The sequence below is a fragment of the Saccostrea echinata genome, unplaced genomic scaffold (genome assembly GCF_033153115.1).
Source record: "Saccostrea echinata isolate AGI-Se365-2 ecotype Australia unplaced genomic scaffold, CSIRO_AGI_Sech_v1 ptg000029l, whole genome shotgun sequence".
Lineage (NCBI taxonomy): Eukaryota > Metazoa > Mollusca > Bivalvia > Ostreida > Ostreidae > Saccostrea > Saccostrea echinata.
In genome coordinates this window covers 22,156,843-22,178,043 of record NW_026889778.1, presented here as the reverse complement: position 1 = coordinate 22,178,043, position 21,201 = coordinate 22,156,843, and the positions used below count along the sequence as shown (strand labels likewise).

The following is a 21,201-nucleotide window of genomic DNA, read 5'->3' as shown; positions in this document are numbered from 1 at the left end:
GAACGGAAAGTCGCTCCGCTCACTGTAGTCTCGTTCTGTATTGCTAATAAAGAACAGCAAACATTAAAGAAAAACATCGCTATCGTGTCACAACTCCTCTAAAGATATACACGCAATATAAACGCGATTTTTATGTGAAACAAAATGATTAAATGCTTGGAGAAACATGATATGTAATATACAATTAAATACCCCTTATGAGGTCAACATGGTGAAATAAGGACCCGAGACCTGGCCCACGAGGTGACCTGACCTGACCGAGGCATCGTATCGGCCGAGGTCAGGTCAGGTCAGCGAGTGGGCCAGGTCGGGGGTCCTTATTTCACCATGTTGAACTCATAAGGGTAATCAATTGTTTTATGATACCGATATAAGTTTCGACAATTTTTGTAGGCTTTATTACTAAAATAATCAATTGTGTATTAGTCTACGAACTGTTATTATCAGTGTTTCATCGGGATCGGGATTCGCTAGTGAAGTTGTTTACTTTTCGCCTGCAAGTCTTGTTCGTTTTTGCACCGCCGATTTATTAAAACACTCTGTGATTGTCAGTAACATGCATTTTTATAAATTCACAAATATCATTTCCGAGTACAATGACAATCTGGTGCAGACTTTTAGTGTACAAAAGAGCCAAGTCTGCAATCTTTGAATTTGACATTCATTGTAACGAAAGTATCAATGAAAACGATAAATTTTATGACGCATCTAAAGGACAATCGCATTCCATATCATAAAAGACTATACATTTTTTTTATAACGGCATTTTTGTAATGAACAGTCATTACTTTATGCATTAATTTTTGAATGGAATTTAGATTAACAGGTCATTTTTAGCGGTCATTATTTATAATGACCGGGTCATTATGCAATGATTCCTAGGTCATTATTGCTGTAAATAGTACTTTTTGGATTCATTATTGAGTTTAAAAGCCTTTAACAATCCAATCAAATTTGAGTATTATTAATAAAGGTATAATAATAAAAAATAATTACTTTCCACAAAGTTTTACTTAATAAGTCGTTGTAATTACAAAACAATTAAGGAAGATCTGCAATTAAGAATTCAGCCTATTCATGAATACTGATGAAGGAAGTGCGTAAACAGTATATAGACACGCATGTCCGCGGGAAATCATAGACAACGAGGTACGTTGTATTTTGACTACGATTTTGAATAAAAGTTAATATCTGTCATTACAGAGTAGATGGTTAATATACTGGTTGTTTTCAAAGATAAATAGCCTTAAGCATAAAACGTATGCCATCCATGTCAAAGTTATTTTGTATACCAGACGGCCTACCTCCTTTTCCTGACTCCAATTTTGTTTTTCAATCTAAAAGTAGCGACGGTGTCACATGATGCATGAATTTAAATAGAGGCATTACTGTCCTAGTAGGATAACAAATAATTATAATTTGAGATCTTTATAATGCGTTCATTTCCAATTGTGTAATTTACATTATTTTCGTAACTTTATTTGGTAAACAAAATAAATAAATTTCCAACTTTATTTTTAACTGACGCAAGTATCCCACTGTGGGACGTGGAGACCGGTCCTTCGGATGAGACCGTATAAACCGAGGTCCCGTGTCGCAGTAGGTGCTGGCACGAAAGAGATCCCTCACTGCTCAATGGCCGTAAGTGCCGAGTATAGGACAAAATTTGCAACTCTCCACTGGCAAGTGGTGACGTCTCCATATGATTGAAAAATTCTCGAGAGGGACGTTAAACAACTTACAAACAAACAAACAAACTGACGCAAGTTATAGCGTGTATATCTTTAAATAACATCTCAATAAGGACACCAAAAATCGTATTAAATGACTTCTTTTACAAGTATATAGGTCTCCGTATCTTCGACTTTCTTGTAAAAATATATGTCTATGTATCCCAACCCTGCAATTAATATTGGCTAAAAATCAGCATGTCGATTTCTGTCTCCACTCCCGGCAAGTATAATTATTTGTTTACAAAAACAAAAAAGAGGGTTTAGGTTCGGAATACATTGGTACAGTTGTGTGTTTATATTGCTGAGTAAAATTTATATCAGAGTGTAAAAAGGAATGGATTTTGGTGTTTCGAACACGGTGAAGACAAGAGGCAGGAAGAGGTTTTTTCATGCTATTTTTAACCAGCTGATGGTAATTTCAACTACATGTAGGGACTCTCTCCACAAAACGGATTTCTCCAAATCTAGAGTGCTGACCTAATCATAGGTAAGCATTCATAACAGGGGTAAAGACATTACAATAAAAGTTCTTGTTAATTACATAATGTATGCTTATATTGGTTACAAAATGCATCTTATTGTAATTAAAAGCATATATAAGAAATTAAATTGATAATCAATGTTATCAACCAATGTTTAAGTTAAGCCTAAAAGATTTAACAAACATTCTTGCAACATGTATTATATTGCATGCAATTTGCTTTCAACCAGCTTCTTCTATGATTAAATTTTAAGATGTGGAAAATCTTGTTCGTGTACCAATCCCCCATTCGAGACTAACACATTATTTTGTATTTGTTTTGCACATCGTTAAGGAGGAATACTTGTTTTACTTTAAGTTATTCCCATACATGTATATTAGAATAATTAAATAATCTCCTATTCCCTATGTTTTTGATAGTATGCGAGTGGTGATCAAAAAGTTCGCGAACTAATTGAATTACTTCCATTAACGAAATAAAATTAGGTCTCAGTGTTCATTATTTTTTAAAGTAGTCCTCTCCGATTTTAATGCACATCTGCCACCGTTCTGCCCAGGCGCGAATCACGTGATCCAGGCGGTCACGTGACATACTCCGTAGCGTTCTGTTCACAGAAGCTTAAAGATTCTTCTGAGTCATATTTTTTACCATGAAAGTTATTTTTATAACAAGAAGAATCCATTTGTCAGAAATGACCAAATATCGGCAATAGGATGGGTGTATAAGGATATCCTTTCCCAGAATGAGCATGGTAACCATCAAAACCCGAGTCATCTGTCCTGGGCGCATCTTTTGTCTAATGTGGAAAAAGCCTTCTTTTTATCATATCTGATATGTTTAAAGTCTAAAGTAAACGATATTTTAGGAATTTAATAATTATATTATTGTTTAGATATTCAATTATTTTTCTTACTGTAACTTGGCGATCTTTCTTAACAAATTTCTCAATTAATGACTCATCTCTTCTCCAGCTTGTTTTAACAAAACAAAAATCATTTTGAACCGTCTCCCTTCCTTTACTAAAACAATCGATCCAATTAATGATTGAACTTCTGGCAAGTCTTTTATCTTGATAAATCTTGCACAAATTATTATATGTTACTGCAAAGGAATTTCCAAGATATATGAAAAATTCTACAGCTGTTCCTTGCCCGAGACCGACTGAGTCAACCATTTTTGTCACAAGTCATCTATATATAGACGTTATTGTCACATTGTGACGTCACAAACATGGAAAAAATCACATATCATATGCTTTTTATAGAACATTTGTACGACTATATATTTGTGTGCCAAATTTCATTCCGATCGGATTTGTGGTTTTGTAAATATAAAGATAGTTCGCGAACTTTTTGATCACCCCTCGTATCATAAACGTTTAATCTCTCTTTTCGGACAATTTTTGTGCATTATGTAGGCCTTTCAACTGCCGCTAGGGTTCGATAAAAAGAACGATAACCCATTACTGGATCTTGTTTACAGTGGGTCCGAGGAAGCTAACTGTTTCTAAGCATGTCCAAGTTTTAGCATTTTCCAATTGTTTCTTCACTATCAGCAGAATCCAGTGGTTTGAAAATTTAGCACAAATGTTTAACTTATTTATCATGTAGTTACCGACACTGCACAATAATATATAAGTGAATTTTTCAATAAAAATATAAAGTGAAATCAACCCCCTTCTTTTCACGTGATTAAATTATTATATTTGATCTTTCTTCTTCGTGCTTTGTAAAATGAACAAGATAAATTATTGATGTATTTAACTGTAGAAATATAAATTTTTATAGATGAAGCACAACAATGCACACGTAAAATACTTGGTATTAATTTTTCTTCTACATACCAACTGTCAGAGAGAGTTAAGAATCTTGAATATAGTCCGTTCCCCATTCATTTGATCCCGTTATTTCATGGAGAGTGAAGACATTCCTCTTGTTTTAGTCAACCCTTTTGTGTACCGAAGAATATAAAGAAACCTATTGTGTACATAACAATACCAACTGAAGCAGCCTATATGTCATTCCTATAAACAATAACTCATTAACCGGCACTTTGTTGGTCGTTTTTTACACTTCAGTTACCTGTTCTTAAAACACAACATCGTGCAAATGAAATATTAATAATTAATTTGTAGGGATTTAATTAAATGTATGTATAGTTTACTATCTTTTTTTTTTTTTTTTTTTTTTTTTTTTTTTTTTTTTTTTTTTTTTTTTTTGAATTTCACGTGCCTACAGATCTATCTATAAAGTGATTTTTACCATATGTGCAACTTGAAAAATTAGTTGAAATGCCTACTTTATGTCTAGAAAACAAAATAAATAGGTTGTTATGCTTGTCCACCATTCGTATTACGGATCTGCTGAGCACAATTTAAATGCACATTGTGTTCCTTTTAGAGAGATTAAAGGTTTGATTCAGCATTTACGGTATTTTAGGAGTTAAACCGGGGAGAGTTTAAGAGATATATATTTTTTTAGTTTTGTGAAAATGTTTTAGTAGCTGACTCTCACTGAGGCATTTTCATTCCAGAATCAGGGTATACTAAATTTTTTATCGGTACCCATATCCGCAAGCGTTCGTCAACAAGTTATAAGACTTAGTGCAAACTATTTTGACTTTGATATATAGCTTGTGTATGTCCAAGTATTCATAAAAACGAGTAACGGAAATTATTTCAAAATTTAATTTGCAATTATATTTAAACAGTCAAACATTTAACATGCATTTTAAAAATAGACTTTGACTTCACAAATGCTCTTTTGTTATAAATATATATGTAGATGTTCTTCCGTGCAATCTAGAAGTAGCTTATTTTGTATCCCGAGAAATATGTGTACTTGTCAGCGTGCATGTATCCAGCCTTTACATAAAATGTTCTGATCCAGACTTTGTTTCCTTTCTTCAGTTCATAAAGCAAGTGACCTGAGGTACTAACATGATAACTTTGTTGATCATTCACACAGGTCGATGCTTTCCGTGCACCGTCTACCACTGCCTCTACGTAAACTGTTGATTTCCTGGTTGAAATGAATGTCCACTCGAAGAAGTAAACACCGTCCTCTGGTTCTGTAAAAACACCTGTTTTAGGATCATATCCGTTTCCTTTATTCAGTAAAACATCCCCAAACTTTATAATTGTGTTTACGGGAACGTTACTGAGATGAGATTTAATGGCGGCGTGGAAAGCAATCACATGGCTGGCTGAAGGACAACCTACATTATCAAATATATCAAATGACATTAGTCACAATGTGAACAAAAATATATTTGATTGAAATGCTCGTTTTAAAAATTCCTTTCTGAAAATCCTGCGTTCATGCTCTTTTCTTGATATATGGAGATAACGAACAGTAATGAAGCTCAAAAGTTTATTGAAGCAATAATAATCGGGAACACAGCAAAAACAGGTCTCTGAAAACATCAGAGGTGGTATCAAATGCAATTGAGGAGTACGTATCCCCAGTCAACAGGTCACAACCGCCGTGTTCTCTTTGAGTTGATCGGGAAAACGGAAAATCCGTAGAAAAATTCGGTGTGTAAATAGTCACCTAACAATTAGTATGAAAAACCTCATTCAGCATTTGACTTAATGAAAAACGGTATTTGCTGAAAATGTCATTATATCTATCTAGAAATTGTGAAATGTTGACTTTAAAGGAGGCTGTTGATGTTTTTCTTTACTCTTCTTCTCTGTTAGTATCTTGCCTTGTTTTAGAAATTGTTCTACGTAAAGCATTTTTGCGTTTCGAATCAACTTGGAGACATAGATTCTTCTATTTTTACATTAGAAAATATAAAACCCTACATTTACTTAGCGTAGTAATAGCTACAAAGAATAATGCATTAGAATTAGAGTACAAAATAAAAAGTCAGTGTTCTGCGTTGCTGCAACAAATGATTACCTTTCTTTGGTCCCCAACCAACCCGCTGGCAAACGCTCATATAACCATCGAATTCTTTGATGAACTTTGTCGGCGTTGATGTCTCTGAGACAATAAAGGTCGTATGAATAACCAAAAGGATTATGATAATCGTAAAAGCTGTTATCCGCAGTGTGCTTGTAAACCTGTGAGAGTATATATACAGTTGTTTTCCTTAAATTAATTTTCATAATTTTCAAACTTAGTGAAATTTTTAAGCAAGAATGAAAATTATTCGCTAGACATTTAGAATTTGAATGACTTCTATATAAGGAATAATCCGAAATATCGGAGACGTGTTGCAGAAAAGGCTTAAAATAATGCAAAACTTGAAAAAAAATATTAAATATAAAGTACTTCTAAAAGTACTTACATATGCATTGTTAAATAATTTTTCACTTCGCAAATATACTGCACAAAGTTAATAATAATATCACTTAACGTTACAAATCGGAAAAAACGAACAGTAGGTTAATTCAAGTTTGTGGACAATGTACATATAAATATACAGACAATGATATCATTTTTCGTTTACTTATAATTATGTATACGAACACGCAAAAGTCTCGTTTAAATAAACAGATTTTACATGCAATATCTTGAATTCATTTAATCAATTTTTATTCTTTGCATACTATAGTAATAAAAGATAACAACAATATGCATTAATGAATTAAAGCTTTAAATAAACAATAATTGATATGCAGTTCACATTCTTTCGTTTACATTGTAGTGAGTATTGGAGAAAAAAGCACTGAGCTCGCATTTAACCCGTCATGGTCCTGATTAATTATTTCTATGTCCTCTAGTACGTTAATTGCAATTGCACAATATATTATCCTTGACAATAACAAATGGATAATATCTTCTATAGAATATGAATTGTCGATTTTTTCACTTTCAGATGAGTTGAGATTAAAAAAAAATCTTTCACCAGATCCACTTTATCAGATGTAGTGTCAAAATATGAAATGTTAAGTGATATAGCTCAGAATCTCATAAATTAATACCTACTGAAGAAAAGAAGTGCTTAATTAAAGACTCAAATGGTTTTCATCCAATTAGACAACAAAATATATGTAGATACTTTCAATTTTGTGCCCATATGTAATATATAAAGCAAAAACCTCTTTTGTCTACAGCAGCAATATTATAACGGTATTTATGTGGCGCTTAAATCTAGAATTAGTGTATGGGGACCAAAATGCAGTTACAAAACACTTTAAAATTTTACCTATAACTTACAAAAACGCAAGAAGTTAAAACATCATTGTTAAATTTTTTTTCATATACTTCTGGTGTTACGCATACAGTCAACTTTACAAAAATGTGATTGAATTCAGCTTAATTACGCGGTATTTTTTTTCTAATTTAAATGTGAGGGTAAATCAGAATATACATGTACACTCAATTACTTATATGCTCACCCTCCATTGCAACTGATCCCGCCTCTGATGTTTTAGAAGTCCGTGTTTGCTCTGCTCCAAAATGTGTATTGTTTAATGGACTTTGGAGCTTGAATACTGTTCGTTATCTCCATATATTTCATGCCTTTAAGAATGTATCAATTTTTCCATTCATTTTTCTAAGTATATTCATATAACATTAATTATGCTGCTATAAATCAAATTAAAGATACTCAATTAATAACCCCTTGACCGAGGGCTCAGGTTAAAAGAAGTGGCTATTTCATTTATCGGCTCTATAAGAGACAACATGTTTAAAGATCTTTATCAACAATGTAAGATCTGTACTTGAGAACATGATTTCGATACTCTCAACACAGTTACAACAGTCATTCATTGTGGATGGCTCCTTTTCTACTTGCAAAAAAAGGCAATTTAAATGCAATACATTACAATCCTTTTTTTTTATTTATCATTATGCTCTTGTACCATACATAGATTCATGTACCATTATAATACTTTTTTTCCCGAGATGTCAGTTAAATATCTCAATATCTTAACATTTAAGAAGATAATATTATTTCTTAGATTCAGATATCTAACATACTTTAAAGCACCATTTTTGGAATTGCTGGAATATTTACTAGGGCTAAAACACACAAATACGATTTCTTAATTCTGCCATTACATCAAAAACACACCAAAGGATGAAGTATGAATCATATATACATTTTTCAAGTTCCGAAATTTCCAGCGGAAAAGGAATGTTTTGAAAATAGATCTTGCTCTAATCATTTGCCTTGACTTTAAATTGAAGCTTGTAATTTGTGTTAAATATATATGTGAAAGTGTTCAAATTTAAAATTGTTATATTCAGAACCATTTGCAATCTCTTTAATAATTTACAAAGTGAGAATACGTTATTTACACGTACATTGCTAAACATGCAAAAGATTACTACATGTTTTTTTTTTTTTCTTTTTAAAAAGAATTTATTTTACTTCCGGAAAAGTAAGTATAGTATCCACCATGTATGAATGTGGCAGGAAGGTGCCAAACTCTGATCCATACTTTATTTCCCTTAACGAGTTCATAAACCAAGTGGCCCGCAGAGTTGATAAATCTGGTTTGCTGGTTTTCTATGCACGATAGGGCATGATCCTCATTATCTACAGATAGGGCTGTGTACACGGTCCCTCCCTGTCGGGACAGATATGACCACGCAAAAGAGTAGACACCATCTTCCGGTGCTGTAAAGATACCCGTTTCAGGATCGTAACCTCCACCTTTGCTTAACTGGACATTGTTGAATTTAATAGTAGTGTTCACAGGGACATCAGTCAGGTGAGACTTTATATTAGCATGAAACGCAATGACATGGTTAGCGGTGCAATCTACATTAAGCAGAAATAAACAATCACTGAATATCATTTTAAAAGGCAAATAAAAAGTAAAAGAAAAACAGTTTTTCTTACGATTTGACATTTATTAAAATGATGAAATTATCCGAATAATGCCACATGTATCTAATTCAGATAAAGAGTTAGGCTTTGAAACAAACCTTGCTTTGGCTCCCAGCCAAGTTTCTTACAAGCACTTCTGTAACCATTCATGTCTCCCATGAATTCAGCTGGAGATGCTGCTCTTACAGTGGACATTGTGACAGCGTAGACAATCAGCAGAGCAGGAACAAAAGAGGGCCACATAATTCTAATAAAAATACTGTAAGAATTCTTCTAATGAAAGAATAATGCAGTGGATCATAACATATAAGACTTTACCATCATACTGTTTATTGTGTTTTATTATTTTTTGTGCATTCATGCATAAATAATATCAAATCATATTCCTCGAAACAAGATCAGAACACCGAAAAAGTGCTTTTAAAAGATCTAAATTCAGCAGATGTGTAAGTTGAACCGTGTTTGCAAATAATATTTTAGCTTTATGGATTTCAAACATTGCTATAGTTGTCATCAGCGATTTAATCATTCATACATGAATACATTAATTCTCTATTTAAAGTGTGTGTCCTTTAACACGATAATTATATTGTGATATGAATGTTTTAATGTAATTTGAAAACAATTTTAAATCATCAACAAATATGTTATTCTTGGAATATAAAAGACATTGAAAAATGTGATTGATGAGTCGCTATTCCTTTTTACAATCTACTCATTCTCACAATCAGTAACATTACCTAAATTTTAAAATTGGATCAAAAAATTATTAAAAACTCACCCAATCCGCGCATATATACATGTATCTTGACAGTGCTCCTGGTGAGTGGCTGATAAAGCATTTAAATATTGGATGATAATTGATCATCATATAAAATGTTACTGCACTTAATGATAAATAGGATATATTTTTCATACGAATCGGCATTACATCTTCCGACAGCTGCATCAATATATATGGTACATTAATATTTGAACTAGTGTGTATCTGTTCTAAAATGTCCTCGATTTCTCATGCTTTTTTCAAAAAGTAGGGTAGCAATTCCAAAATATTAACCTTACTTCAATTCACAATGCAATATGTAAATGACTTCCAGGAAAGATCTTAAAAATACAACAAAAATGAAAATATGTTATGTGTTCTACATCGAGATTTGATTGCATAATTTTTTAGGCTAAATAATTTCGGGAAAAAACTCAAAATTGTCAATCAGAATAATGCTAGCGAATAATCTAAGGTGTTAATACACCCATTAAATTACGCATATATTAGGTGATTGTTTGTTTGTTTGTTTGTTGTTTTACATGTACGTCCCATTTAAGAAATGTTCACTCATATAGAGACGTCACCATATACAGATGAACGGCTTCAAATTTAGTCCTATACTCGGGACACAGGGCCAATGAATATTGGGGTATCTTTCTCGACTCAATGCCTACCGTGACACGGGGCATCAGTTTTAAAGGACTCACTTGGAAGATCCTAAACTTTCATTTCAAAGTACCGATCGCGAGGTTTTGGTGAAGAAATCTTTGCTACCTATTTTTTACCGACTTACTTGAAATAGGGATTAAGCATATTTATGTCAAAAGGAGTAATTCATTTATACTTTGATTAAACATTTCAACCGAAATTCTCCTTGAAATAACTTTGGTGTTCAGATTTTTTGCAATTGTGGTGTTTCCATTAAAACACACCAATAGCGAACATGCTAATAATGAATTTTCGTTTACAGCGAAATGATTCTTTCGTTACACATTGTAAACTTAATTGATATAAGGATTTTCGCTTATAATTATTACGAAGCAATATCGTCCGTCCCTAACACTTCGTTAAAAACATGTTTTTATGTATATTATATTCCACTTATATTCTAACCAATTTAATTTGTAGAATACGATTTAAATTGACATGCACAATTAAAACAGATGTTAAAATACGATAAAGAAATTTCTACGACAAAATATGCACTAAATTGATCTTAAATCCAAATGTACACCTATGCTAGCGCTGTCGTAAAGATTAGTCATCATGGTTTTCTTATGTCTCTTTGTTTCTTTCATCATTGAAATGTTGAAGAATTTAGGTAAATGTTTATATCACTTTGTTTAAATTTGCTTAATATTAATTCATTGTGACTTAAAATTTTATTTGTTCATTTATCTTTTTTTCATTTTTTTCGAGTCTCTCTTACAAATCATGCTTCAATGTCTCATGGATTAATTGCATAGTTTATCCGTGCACCTGCTGCTGTCATTATATATGTGGGCTCTGGTATTTTTATTATATGATAATGGATATTAAAGCCGTTAACCTCGGGACACGACATTGCATTATTAGCAATTACTTCATGTAAACTCCCGCCCAAGTCCGGAGCTGAACTCTCGACCTGATGAATGCCTCCTAGAAGTGCAGGTACAGCGGTTATCTCGGGCAGTCAGAAATCTTGTTTTTGATGCCGATGGAATTATCACAGCGCTGCCCTACACTTCAAGGTCATTGGGAACGGAATTGAGATACAGCTATCTGGACATAATTTTTATTAAAGGATCGTTACCGATACAAATTGCAATAAAAATAACATAATTCTAAAGCACTTTTAATTTTCAATAACTCTTTAACTAATATAACTGTTCTGTATTTCTTCAGAAAATGCAGATGGTGTATTTATCGTTCCTATTTTCATTATTTCGATACAATATCTTTATTCAAGTTTTTTTTTTTTTTAGATCCAATTTTATTAAAAATGTTTCCTTTAACACTCTATCAGAAAATGAAATAAATATCGTTAAAAGTATTGCATTTTTTTTCTATTCTGATACTAAAATTGGAATCAGTAACAGGAAATGTATTGAGGAAATATTGATAACGGCCAGCATTATTTCAATTTGAGAGTAAAAAGTGCATAATCTATAATAGCATATGGTTTCCTTTTTTGTATTATATTTATTGTTTTCAGTTAAGTAACATAAACAAGTGATTAAATTATTCAGTAGTCGGTGTTTGTGTTGCTTGTAAAGTAAATACCGTCAATTTAATCCTTTGTATTATATTTCACCAGTAATTTCCAATTCACGTGTGCTGTATTTAATACCTATGTCGGTTTCCCTCTCCCTGCTCTGTAATTATGTAAAGGCGTTAATGAATTGTCATGTAGCTTTACTAAATCAAAATAAAGTTTATTTTCTATGTTTATAGCAGAAATTTATTCTACCTACCGAGAAGTAGCTATAGAAGCCGCTGTGTATAATGTTGCTGGTGTATGAAAAACTCTAATCCACACATTGTTTCCTTTCTTAAGTTCGAGGAGTAAGGAAGACATGCGTGTTGATATAACTACTCTGTTGATTACAAATGCAGTCTTGGCGCATGAATCGCATTGCTGAGTGCCCTTTATCATCTGCGTGTGTACGGAAATATCCGTAGAGAATTTAGTGTGAAAATAATGACCTAACAATTTGTTCGAAAGACGTCAGTCGACATTTGATTTATCGAAAGATTGTATTTGCAAACAAAGTCATTGTATCGACCATAGAATCTGTGAAATGTTAACTTTAAACGAGATTAGTTATATCCTTATATCATCAATTTATTTGTCAACAGCCAGCATGTATTATAAATTGAGAAGGGAGACGCAAGCTCCAGTTCAGAACAACATTTATACACAGATAGGTACATGTACAATCTGTTTCGACACCCATGACCTTAGAGTAGTCAAGGTCATAAGGTCATGACTTGTAGGACAAGGTCACTGGGAAATGAAACGTTTGAATTATTTCTGATCTTTAACCTTCAAAACTTTTTTCGGAATGAATTCAAACTTTGGTACATTATTGCGTATTACTGAAATGCGAATTCTTGGTTTGACACAAGATTATATCTCAAGACCAGGTTCATGTCTTGATGGCCTATATGAAAAATGTGCTTCAAAGCGTTTGTTCTATGAGTTGTGTGTATTGATCCCAAATTTGACATCCATACACCACATTTTACTGTCCACGCTTTGGGAGTAATACATATATTAAGGGATATTTTCGCACATGTTATTTTTGCACTTTAACACTTCCAGCCAATTTTGTCCTGCTTTGAATTATTAGCTTAGGTACAGTAATGTTAAAGAGATTATGCTGTCTTCTTTGGATCATCCCGTTTTAAATTCGCCCATTTGCAGCGAAGATGAAAGGGGCGAAAATGCAAGGGGGGCAAAAATTTAACTGTATCTAGTTATATTTATTTTCCGTTGTGAACTCATAATTAAACAAGCGTATTGTCTATTGTCTATAATTGTCTATTTGTTTGCCATATGCATATTCGATCGTAAATAGTCACCTTCACACTGAGGACAAATAATGCATTTACATGATTAGTAAATAAATTAGTTTTATAAGGGTATCAACTCTAGGGTCTTTTTGTATCTGTCTGTCTGTGTAGTATTAATTTTTACATTACAGAATATAACTCTGTTGTTTTACATCACAATTTGATTTGACTTAATAACGGTTCGAATGATATGGTATGGTGCTGATCCTTTTCATTTTTCATGCCATCAGGTTAAAGGCAATACATTTTAAGTCATTTATATGAACACTAGTACTGTAACAAATATAAAATGTTTATTTTTGTGTGTATTTGTTTGAGTTCTTCATGGCATTTCATCATGCTATATGAAAACCATGAGAGGACCTTCAAAGAAATGTGTTCTCAGTGGCTTTCTTCACTGAAACTTTGTTTTCTTTTCTGATTCAAAGGAGGTTACCATATTACTTTCTGTTCTCAAATCCAAACATGGTTGAGTTTTTCAAGTTATTGGTGCAAATTCAATGTTTATACAGGTACATATACATGTATTCATTAAGGTAAGCTAAAATTGATTCCACGATTATGTAATTTAGTTTTATACTTAATTTTAGAACCAGTTCAAAATTCAAACAGTTTATTCTGAAACATTTAATTCACATTTTTTATAGATGTTCTTCCTTGCTTTCTAGATATAGTTTATCCTATATCCCGAGAAGTAAGTGTACTTGTTAGCATGCATGTATCCAGCCGTCACATGGAATGTTCTGAACCAGACTTTGTTTCCTCTCTTCAGTTCATAAAGTAAATGACCTGAGGTACTGACATGGTAACTTTGTTCATCATTCACACTAGTTGATGCCTTCCTTGCGCCATCTACCACTGCCTCTACGTAAACTGTTGATTTCCTGGCTGAAATAACTTCCATTTAAAGAAGTAGACACCGTCCTCTGTGCAGAAAAAATACCTGTGTTGGGATTATATCAGCTTCCTTTATTCAACAAAGCATCCCCGAATTTTTATTATTGTGTTTACGGGAACGTTTCTGAGGTCAGATTTAATGGCGGCGTGGAAGGCAATTGCAGGAGACGTCGAGGAACATCCTAAATTCACGAAATATTTGAAATGACATTATCAAAGGAATCAAAATTTGGAAAAAAAAGGTAAGAATTCTACTCACAGATACTCTTGTTTTATTTTGTTTTACATCTATTTTCTAGATGTATTTTCCAAAAGTTACTTTCTCCGATGTTTTATAGAAGGAGCAATAGTTTGCAAGAATAGTGTATTTGATTACAGTAAAAAAAAATCAGAGAACAGCAACGTATGTAAGGGTACCTTTCTTTGGTTTCAAGCCAATCTGTCCGCGAGCACTCATATACCCATTCCAATCTTTGATATATTCTGATGGCGATGATGTTTCCGAAACAAATTAAAAAAGGTTGTTTGAAGCACCACAAATAACATCATAAAAATTGTTATGCACATTATGACTCTTCGTCTGTGAAATGAATTAGAGAGTTTATTTCTATTTATCAATTTTATAAAAATCAAAGCGATATGAATCTTTTGTCCAAAAGAGAATTCTCTGTGCTTACGTATATAAAACTTTGCAATTTGAGATGCATTGTTTTGAAATTAAGATAAAAAGGCAGAAGTACTGCAGATGATTAAAGCTTAAACGGTATGTTCTACGTACGAACAATTTCTGAAATGAGGCAAGCTATTGACAAACAAGTTGATCAAACAAGGATATCAAAAATCTAGTTTAAAGTCAACGTTTCGCAAATTCTATGGTCTATACAATGACCTTGTCAACAAATACAATCTATCATTAAGTCGAATGTTGACTCACGATTTTCATAAAAATTGTTAGAGCGTTATTTCTCACTGAATTGTCTACTGATTTTTTCGTTTACCCGATAACGACAAGGTGCACACGGCAGGTATGACAGGTCGACAAGGGATACCCACTCCCCCATGACACATGACCCCACCTCTGATGTTTTAAGAGGTTCGTATTCACTCTGCTCCAAATTTGTATTGTTTAAGCTTGATTATATAATTACTGTTCGTCATCTTCATATTTCATTAAAGTAATACACGACTTGAAACAAAATATAAAGAGTAAAAGGTATATCAGATAGAGAAGTACTTACATTTCTAAAATATTTTCTTCACTAGATGAATTAGTACTTTACTGTACGAAGCAATTTAACACAGCGTGACGAAAAAAGGTAAAATGTAAACAATGAGTAAAATTAATTCAGTTGCATGAGCACTGTACATGCAAAATATATAGAAAACTGATCATTTGTATGCTTACATACAAACACGCAGAAAGTTTATTATGTTGTACAGACTGTTCATACTATGTCTCAAATTACATTACCATTCATTTGTTTGTTTGCTGAATTTATCCACTGCATAGTTATCACAGATCAACATGATCAACGAATTCAAGTAAGTTTACGCATAGAACAACTATGTAATTTAACTATGAGTGCATGTTTGTAAGATCTTTTCAATAAAGACAAAAGTTCATTTCTTGTACATGTATGCATAATTAAAATGAAGAACTTACTACAAACTATGGGAAAATTTAATACATATATACCAAAAGTGCGTGGATAAATGAAAAAAAAAACTTTTTTAACCTTCACGGTAGCTCATGGATCAATAGATAGAGCGCTCGCACCGTGATCGGAAGATCGTGTGTTCGAATCAAGACCGCGACTGACCTAACTCGATAAAAAATAAGTATCAATTGTTCCTTCGCCAAGCGCTCGGCATTTCGGAATGAAAGTTGCGGGTCTTTCGGATTAGACCTTAAAAACCGAGGCTGTCATGGTAGGCTTTGGCAAGATAAAGAATCCTCACTGCTCAATGGCCTTGAGTGCCTAGTAAAGGTCTTTGACGCCTTTCACCCGTATATGGTGACGTACCTATATGAGTGCAAAATTCTCGAACGGGGCGTAAAACAACACACAATCAATCAATCAAGCATTGGATCAACGATGTGCTCCACACGTTCTTTGACATATGAAAGAGTACAATTTTTTTTCAAACTGTGGGTAAATGCAATGTTCCAGACGTACTTAAGTATAAGGTAACTTGCAAAATCAGGCCAACATCGGATGATGTAGCGTGTTTAAATTACCTGGACGACATAGCATAAAGAGCAAATTTAAATCATTATTTAAACATGGACTACAAAGTTTCTTAACTGAACTGGAATTAATGTAATGCAGTGATACTTACTCCAAATTTTATTAAGGTCCTCCGTTTCTTTTCCACTATTATTAAGGTCTTTCGCCTCTAACGGAAGACCTTCTATTGATTCTGTTGGTTGATTATCTTTTTTTTAATACTTGTCGAGTTGTCGAGTTGAAGGCCACAGCAAGAGTTTTCTTTTTGAATAAATTCTGCTTCATATGAATACAAAAGTAGGTCTGCTAACAACGGGGTGCAATTGGTACCCATGGGAATTCCAACAGATTGTTGGAAAACCTGGTCTCCAAAAACCACATAGATATATAGAAATTGTCAATCGGAAACATCTTCAGAATTTTTGTATTGTTTAACATGGAAATTAAGTAAGAATAAAATCACAAAAAATCATATTGTGTTGTTTTTGTGATTAACCCCCCCCCCCACACACACACACACACATACACACCACCACCATCAGTTTTAGTGGTGATAGTTTTAGAAAATATAAGTTCTATCTGCGCTTTGTAAACTAGCACAGTATGCATTTGTAAAATGCACACATAGATTTATTTTCCCTCAGAAATACTTTTGATCTCTATAATTTCTCCCACAAGAATGTTACTTATCAGATAAAAGAGTTCCCGAGGCCGCGGGTTTTGGACTCCACGGTTTCCGGTACCTTCGGTCTCCAGAGTCCACGTGCTCCTACCGTCGAGCAATCCCAACTTTTCATCTTATTAGTCCAGAGTCCTTCTTGCCCTTGTCTTGTTCCCTCACTTTGACGTTTAAATATTTATGTTCATTCATTTGTGTAATTGCTCCTGTTATCCATCTAATCATCACTTAAATACCCTTGACCGTTCACGGTAGCTCAGTCGGTAGAGCGCTCGCTCCGTGATCGGGAGGTCGTGAGTTCGAATCCTGGCCGCGACAGACCTAAGTCGATAAAAAATAGGTAGCAACTGTTCCTTCGCCATGCGCTCGGCACTTTGAAGTGAAAGTTGCGGGTCCTTCGGATGAGACCTTAAAAACCGAGGCCCCGTGTCACGGCAGGCGTTGGCACGATAAAGATCCCTCACTGCTCAATGGCCCTGAGTGCCGAGTAAAGGTCAAAATTTGAAGCCCTTCACCGGTATATGGTGACGTCTCTATATGAGTGAAAAATTCTCGAATGGGACGTAAAACAATATACAATCAATCAATCAATCAATCAATACCCGTGCTCATTCACAGTAATCATAAGCATACACTGTAACCAGTCAGGATCACTGCATATCGTCTTTCCTATTGTTCTCTCCATTGTTCTCCAAGACAATAGACTTCCATTGTTGGGGGGGGGGGGGGGTTAACGGCCACCTATACTACTGCTGTTATTCAGAAGACTTTTAAACCTGTTATTATACAATTTGTTAGGCCCTTATTTTCACACTGAATTGTCCACAAGGAGCACACGGCGGGTGTGATCGGTTCAACAGAGGATGTTTACTTCTCCATGTCACCTGATCCTACATCTGAAGTTTAAAGATGTTCAATTTTGTTCTGCTCCATATTTTGTATTGTTTCAGTGGACTTTCGAGATTGATTACTGTTCTTCACCTCATTTTTATTCCTATATTTAATATATTCCCATGTAAAACTCCATGGTCATGATTAGAACAAACATGAATCTGCACAACTTGAGGATGATTTTATATCAGAATGACTAATCATGACTTTGCTGTTTCTGAAATGATTTTTAAAGCTTTTGTTTTTCCTTATACGAGGGGTTATCAAAAAGTTCGTAGACTAGCGCCATAAAATTAAAACCACTTTAGGTACATCAATGAATTTTAAAATATTTAGTAAGCATCATCTTTTCTATCTATAGAATAAACCACAATTCATAAGTTTTATTTTTTAATAAATTAGTGATGTTTTTTATAAGCAATGACACGTCCAGGCGGCGCAACCGCGAACATGACGTTTTTTTTCAACCTGAGTATAACTAAGAAAATCTCTTCTGATATGAGCATTTGACATCCAAATTAAAAGTTCCGTTAATTCAGGCATTTAATGGGACACAATTGTTCCGCAAAATGTGCAATTTTTACCACATTCTGTACGTTCTATGAAATCTTATCGTATATTTTATAAGGACTGTCTATACAATTAAGAGCTTGAAAATGACGTCAAAAAGGGGGAGGGGTTTCTTTTTCCATCATTCTATAAAGTTTTGCCCCTGAAAAAACTGGTATAGACTTAGGGAAAGTTTAAACTGGCTACAGAGAAATAAAATGCATCGAGAGTACTTGTTATTAAATGCCAAAAGAGATTCAAAGAGATGAGAGAAGAGCAGTTAATGTCGATTTGAAGTCAAGGTGTGAAAAGTCAATCTCGTCAAAAAGTGACGTGAATCATATGTGTTTTATATTGAACTCCAACTAGCAAAATATGCTGGCATAATCAAGCGAGGATCTTTCCCTACATAAAGATTCATTTACAATTTCACATGCATTGAAATCAGCTGTTCATGACATTGTTATGTCATATGAACAAGACAGGTTTTAGGTTTTACTTAACTCCAGAGAATCTCATCAAGATAAGTGTATTGAGACAGAAGGAGCGAGCATTGAGAAATAATGACGTTGTCGCACGTCATGAAACTAAACGACAACAGCGCCGGGTGATCATATAATGCCTTTTTTATTTTATAATAATTTGGCAAATTGTCAACGTATCAAGCTAAAATTTTCAACACTTCTTAAATTTTTGTTGTTTAATGTTCCTTACAAATTTTGTAAACATAAACTACATAGTATTAATTTTATCGCAACAGTCCACGAACTTTTTGATAAACCCTCGTATATATATACCTGTGTATAATTTTGATCGCCTTATGACCATATCCTACCCTCGGGGGTCTTGATTTAAATAAAGAGATAAGCCCACGAAGGGTCAAAATATGCCCTGTAAAATGGTCAAAATAAAACTGAAGTTTTGGCCAAATATTTTTAGCTTAAAAGATAGTCTAAGTATTGTATTTTATCAAAGTGGAAAAAATCTTGGGATTTCTGTACTTGTATACCTGAGATCTACAGCCCCAAACTACATGAGATACAGGAATTTGCTTAAGTTTATCACATGATCAAATTTTTTAGAAAGAACACAGGCCTGCCCCGAATTTTCTTAGGGTTCAGTTAAAAATAACAGCAAGAAGTTTGTATTTTTGATAACACTTTCGTGGGGCAGATGTGTGCTAAGACCTTAAAGAATACATTCAACAATAGTCCGATTAACCTTATTTGTAATTGTTTTGCCCATTGTAATTGATATGATTAAAAAGTGAAACATTTCTCATATTAATGATCATACTACGATTTTTTTAGTTGTTTAGTAACACTTAAGTTGGCTTTTAGAACCTTCTTGAATTATTTCCTTTTTTTATTTTTTAATTTAATTATCAAAACATCTTATTTTTCCAAGTACCGGTAGCTTATTAACCACATAACAAAAGTAATGAAATCAAGGCATACACATGTATCACTGGGTCCTTTGTGCTTTATATTAACCTGCGACTATAACTGGATATAATTCTCCAAAATAACAATCATTTATGTATAAGTAATCGAAAGTAATCTTAGAAGTAGTTATAATTACACTGATTTTTTTTTTATCTGTGTTCCGTACAAGTAATCGAAAATATCTTCGATTACAAATTACTGTTGATTATTTGAAAATACATGTAATGAAATATCTGGAGATAACGAACAGTATTCAAGCTCAAAAGTCCATTATACAATACAAAATAGGAGCAGAGCAAACACGGACCTCCAAACATCAGAGGTGGGATCAGGTGCCATGGAGGAGTGAGCATCCCTTGCCGACCGGTCACACCCGCCGTGTGCTCCTTGTCATGATCGGGAAATAACGGAAAAATCCGTCGACAATTCAGTGTGTAAATAATGGCCTAACAATTAGTATGAAAAACGTCAGTCAGCATTTGACTCAATGATAAATTGTATTTGCTGACAAGGTCATTGTATCGACCATAGAACTTTCGAAATGATGACTTTAAACGAGACAGCTGATATTCTTGTTTCATCAACTTATTTGTCAATAATTTACCTCGTTTTAGAAATTGTACATACGTAGAGCACGCTCTTGCGTATCGAATCAACTGAGAGATATATACCCCGTATGCAGGTGATGAAGGTATATTGCTGCATAAATAAGGGAAGTTGACGATTGAAAAATTAAAGTCATCACGTTTATCATAAAGCTTGGTTTTTAGATTACCATTAACGTCTTTCTCAAGCAAAACATCCAAATATGAAACAGATGTGTCAGACTCTGTGGTATCTTTTATCTCAAGTTCACCAGGATATCGTATCGACATAAGAATTAAAATAGCCATTATTAATTGACAATACGTCGTCGATATATCTAAATGTCGAGTTGAACGCCACAGCAAGTGTTTTCTTCTTTTCACGTATAAGATGTATAAGATAAGTATAAGATGTAAATAATACTTACAATTGATAACGATTACTTGATAACGATTGCCTCATGCCTGGTTTAAAGGTAGCTAAAAGGAATTTTGATATTAATTGCCTAAACGTTTGACTTAATGGTGGCTTAAAAGTGACCTTAGGATTGTCTATAAGCCATCATTAGGCACATATAAGGCTTCTTATTACTTAAATTG

General features: G+C 33.5%; 2 protein-coding genes across 2 annotated transcripts in view; both read right to left on the bottom strand.

Annotated features, from left to right (window-relative positions):
* LOC133195106 (uncharacterized) overlaps nucleotides 1–21,201 on the bottom strand; it is a 121,707-nt gene that overhangs the window by 21,779 nt on the left and 78,727 nt on the right. The window lies entirely within an intron of this gene.
* LOC133195712 (complement C1q-like protein 3) lies at nucleotides 8,425–9,257 on the bottom strand. The gene is made up of 2 exons (XM_061331640.1): nucleotides 9,106–9,257; nucleotides 8,425–8,938 (listed from the first exon to the last, which is right to left on the bottom strand). The coding sequence occupies exons 1-2, from the start codon at nucleotides 9,248–9,250 to the stop codon at nucleotides 8,526–8,528; spliced, it is 558 nt and encodes a 185-aa protein (XP_061187624.1). The 5' UTR covers nucleotides 9,251–9,257; the 3' UTR covers nucleotides 8,425–8,525.

Excerpts from the sequence above, each read along its gene's own strand:
- LOC133195712 (XM_061331640.1), bottom strand. The coding sequence starts at position 9,250 with ATGTGGCCCTCTTTTGTTCCTGCTCTGCTGATTGTCTACGCTGTCACA. Across the intron at positions 8,939-9,105 it reads TGGCTGGGAGCCAAAGCAAG|ATTGCACCGCTAACCATGTC; the intron begins GTTTGTTTCAAA and ends TGCTTAATGTAG.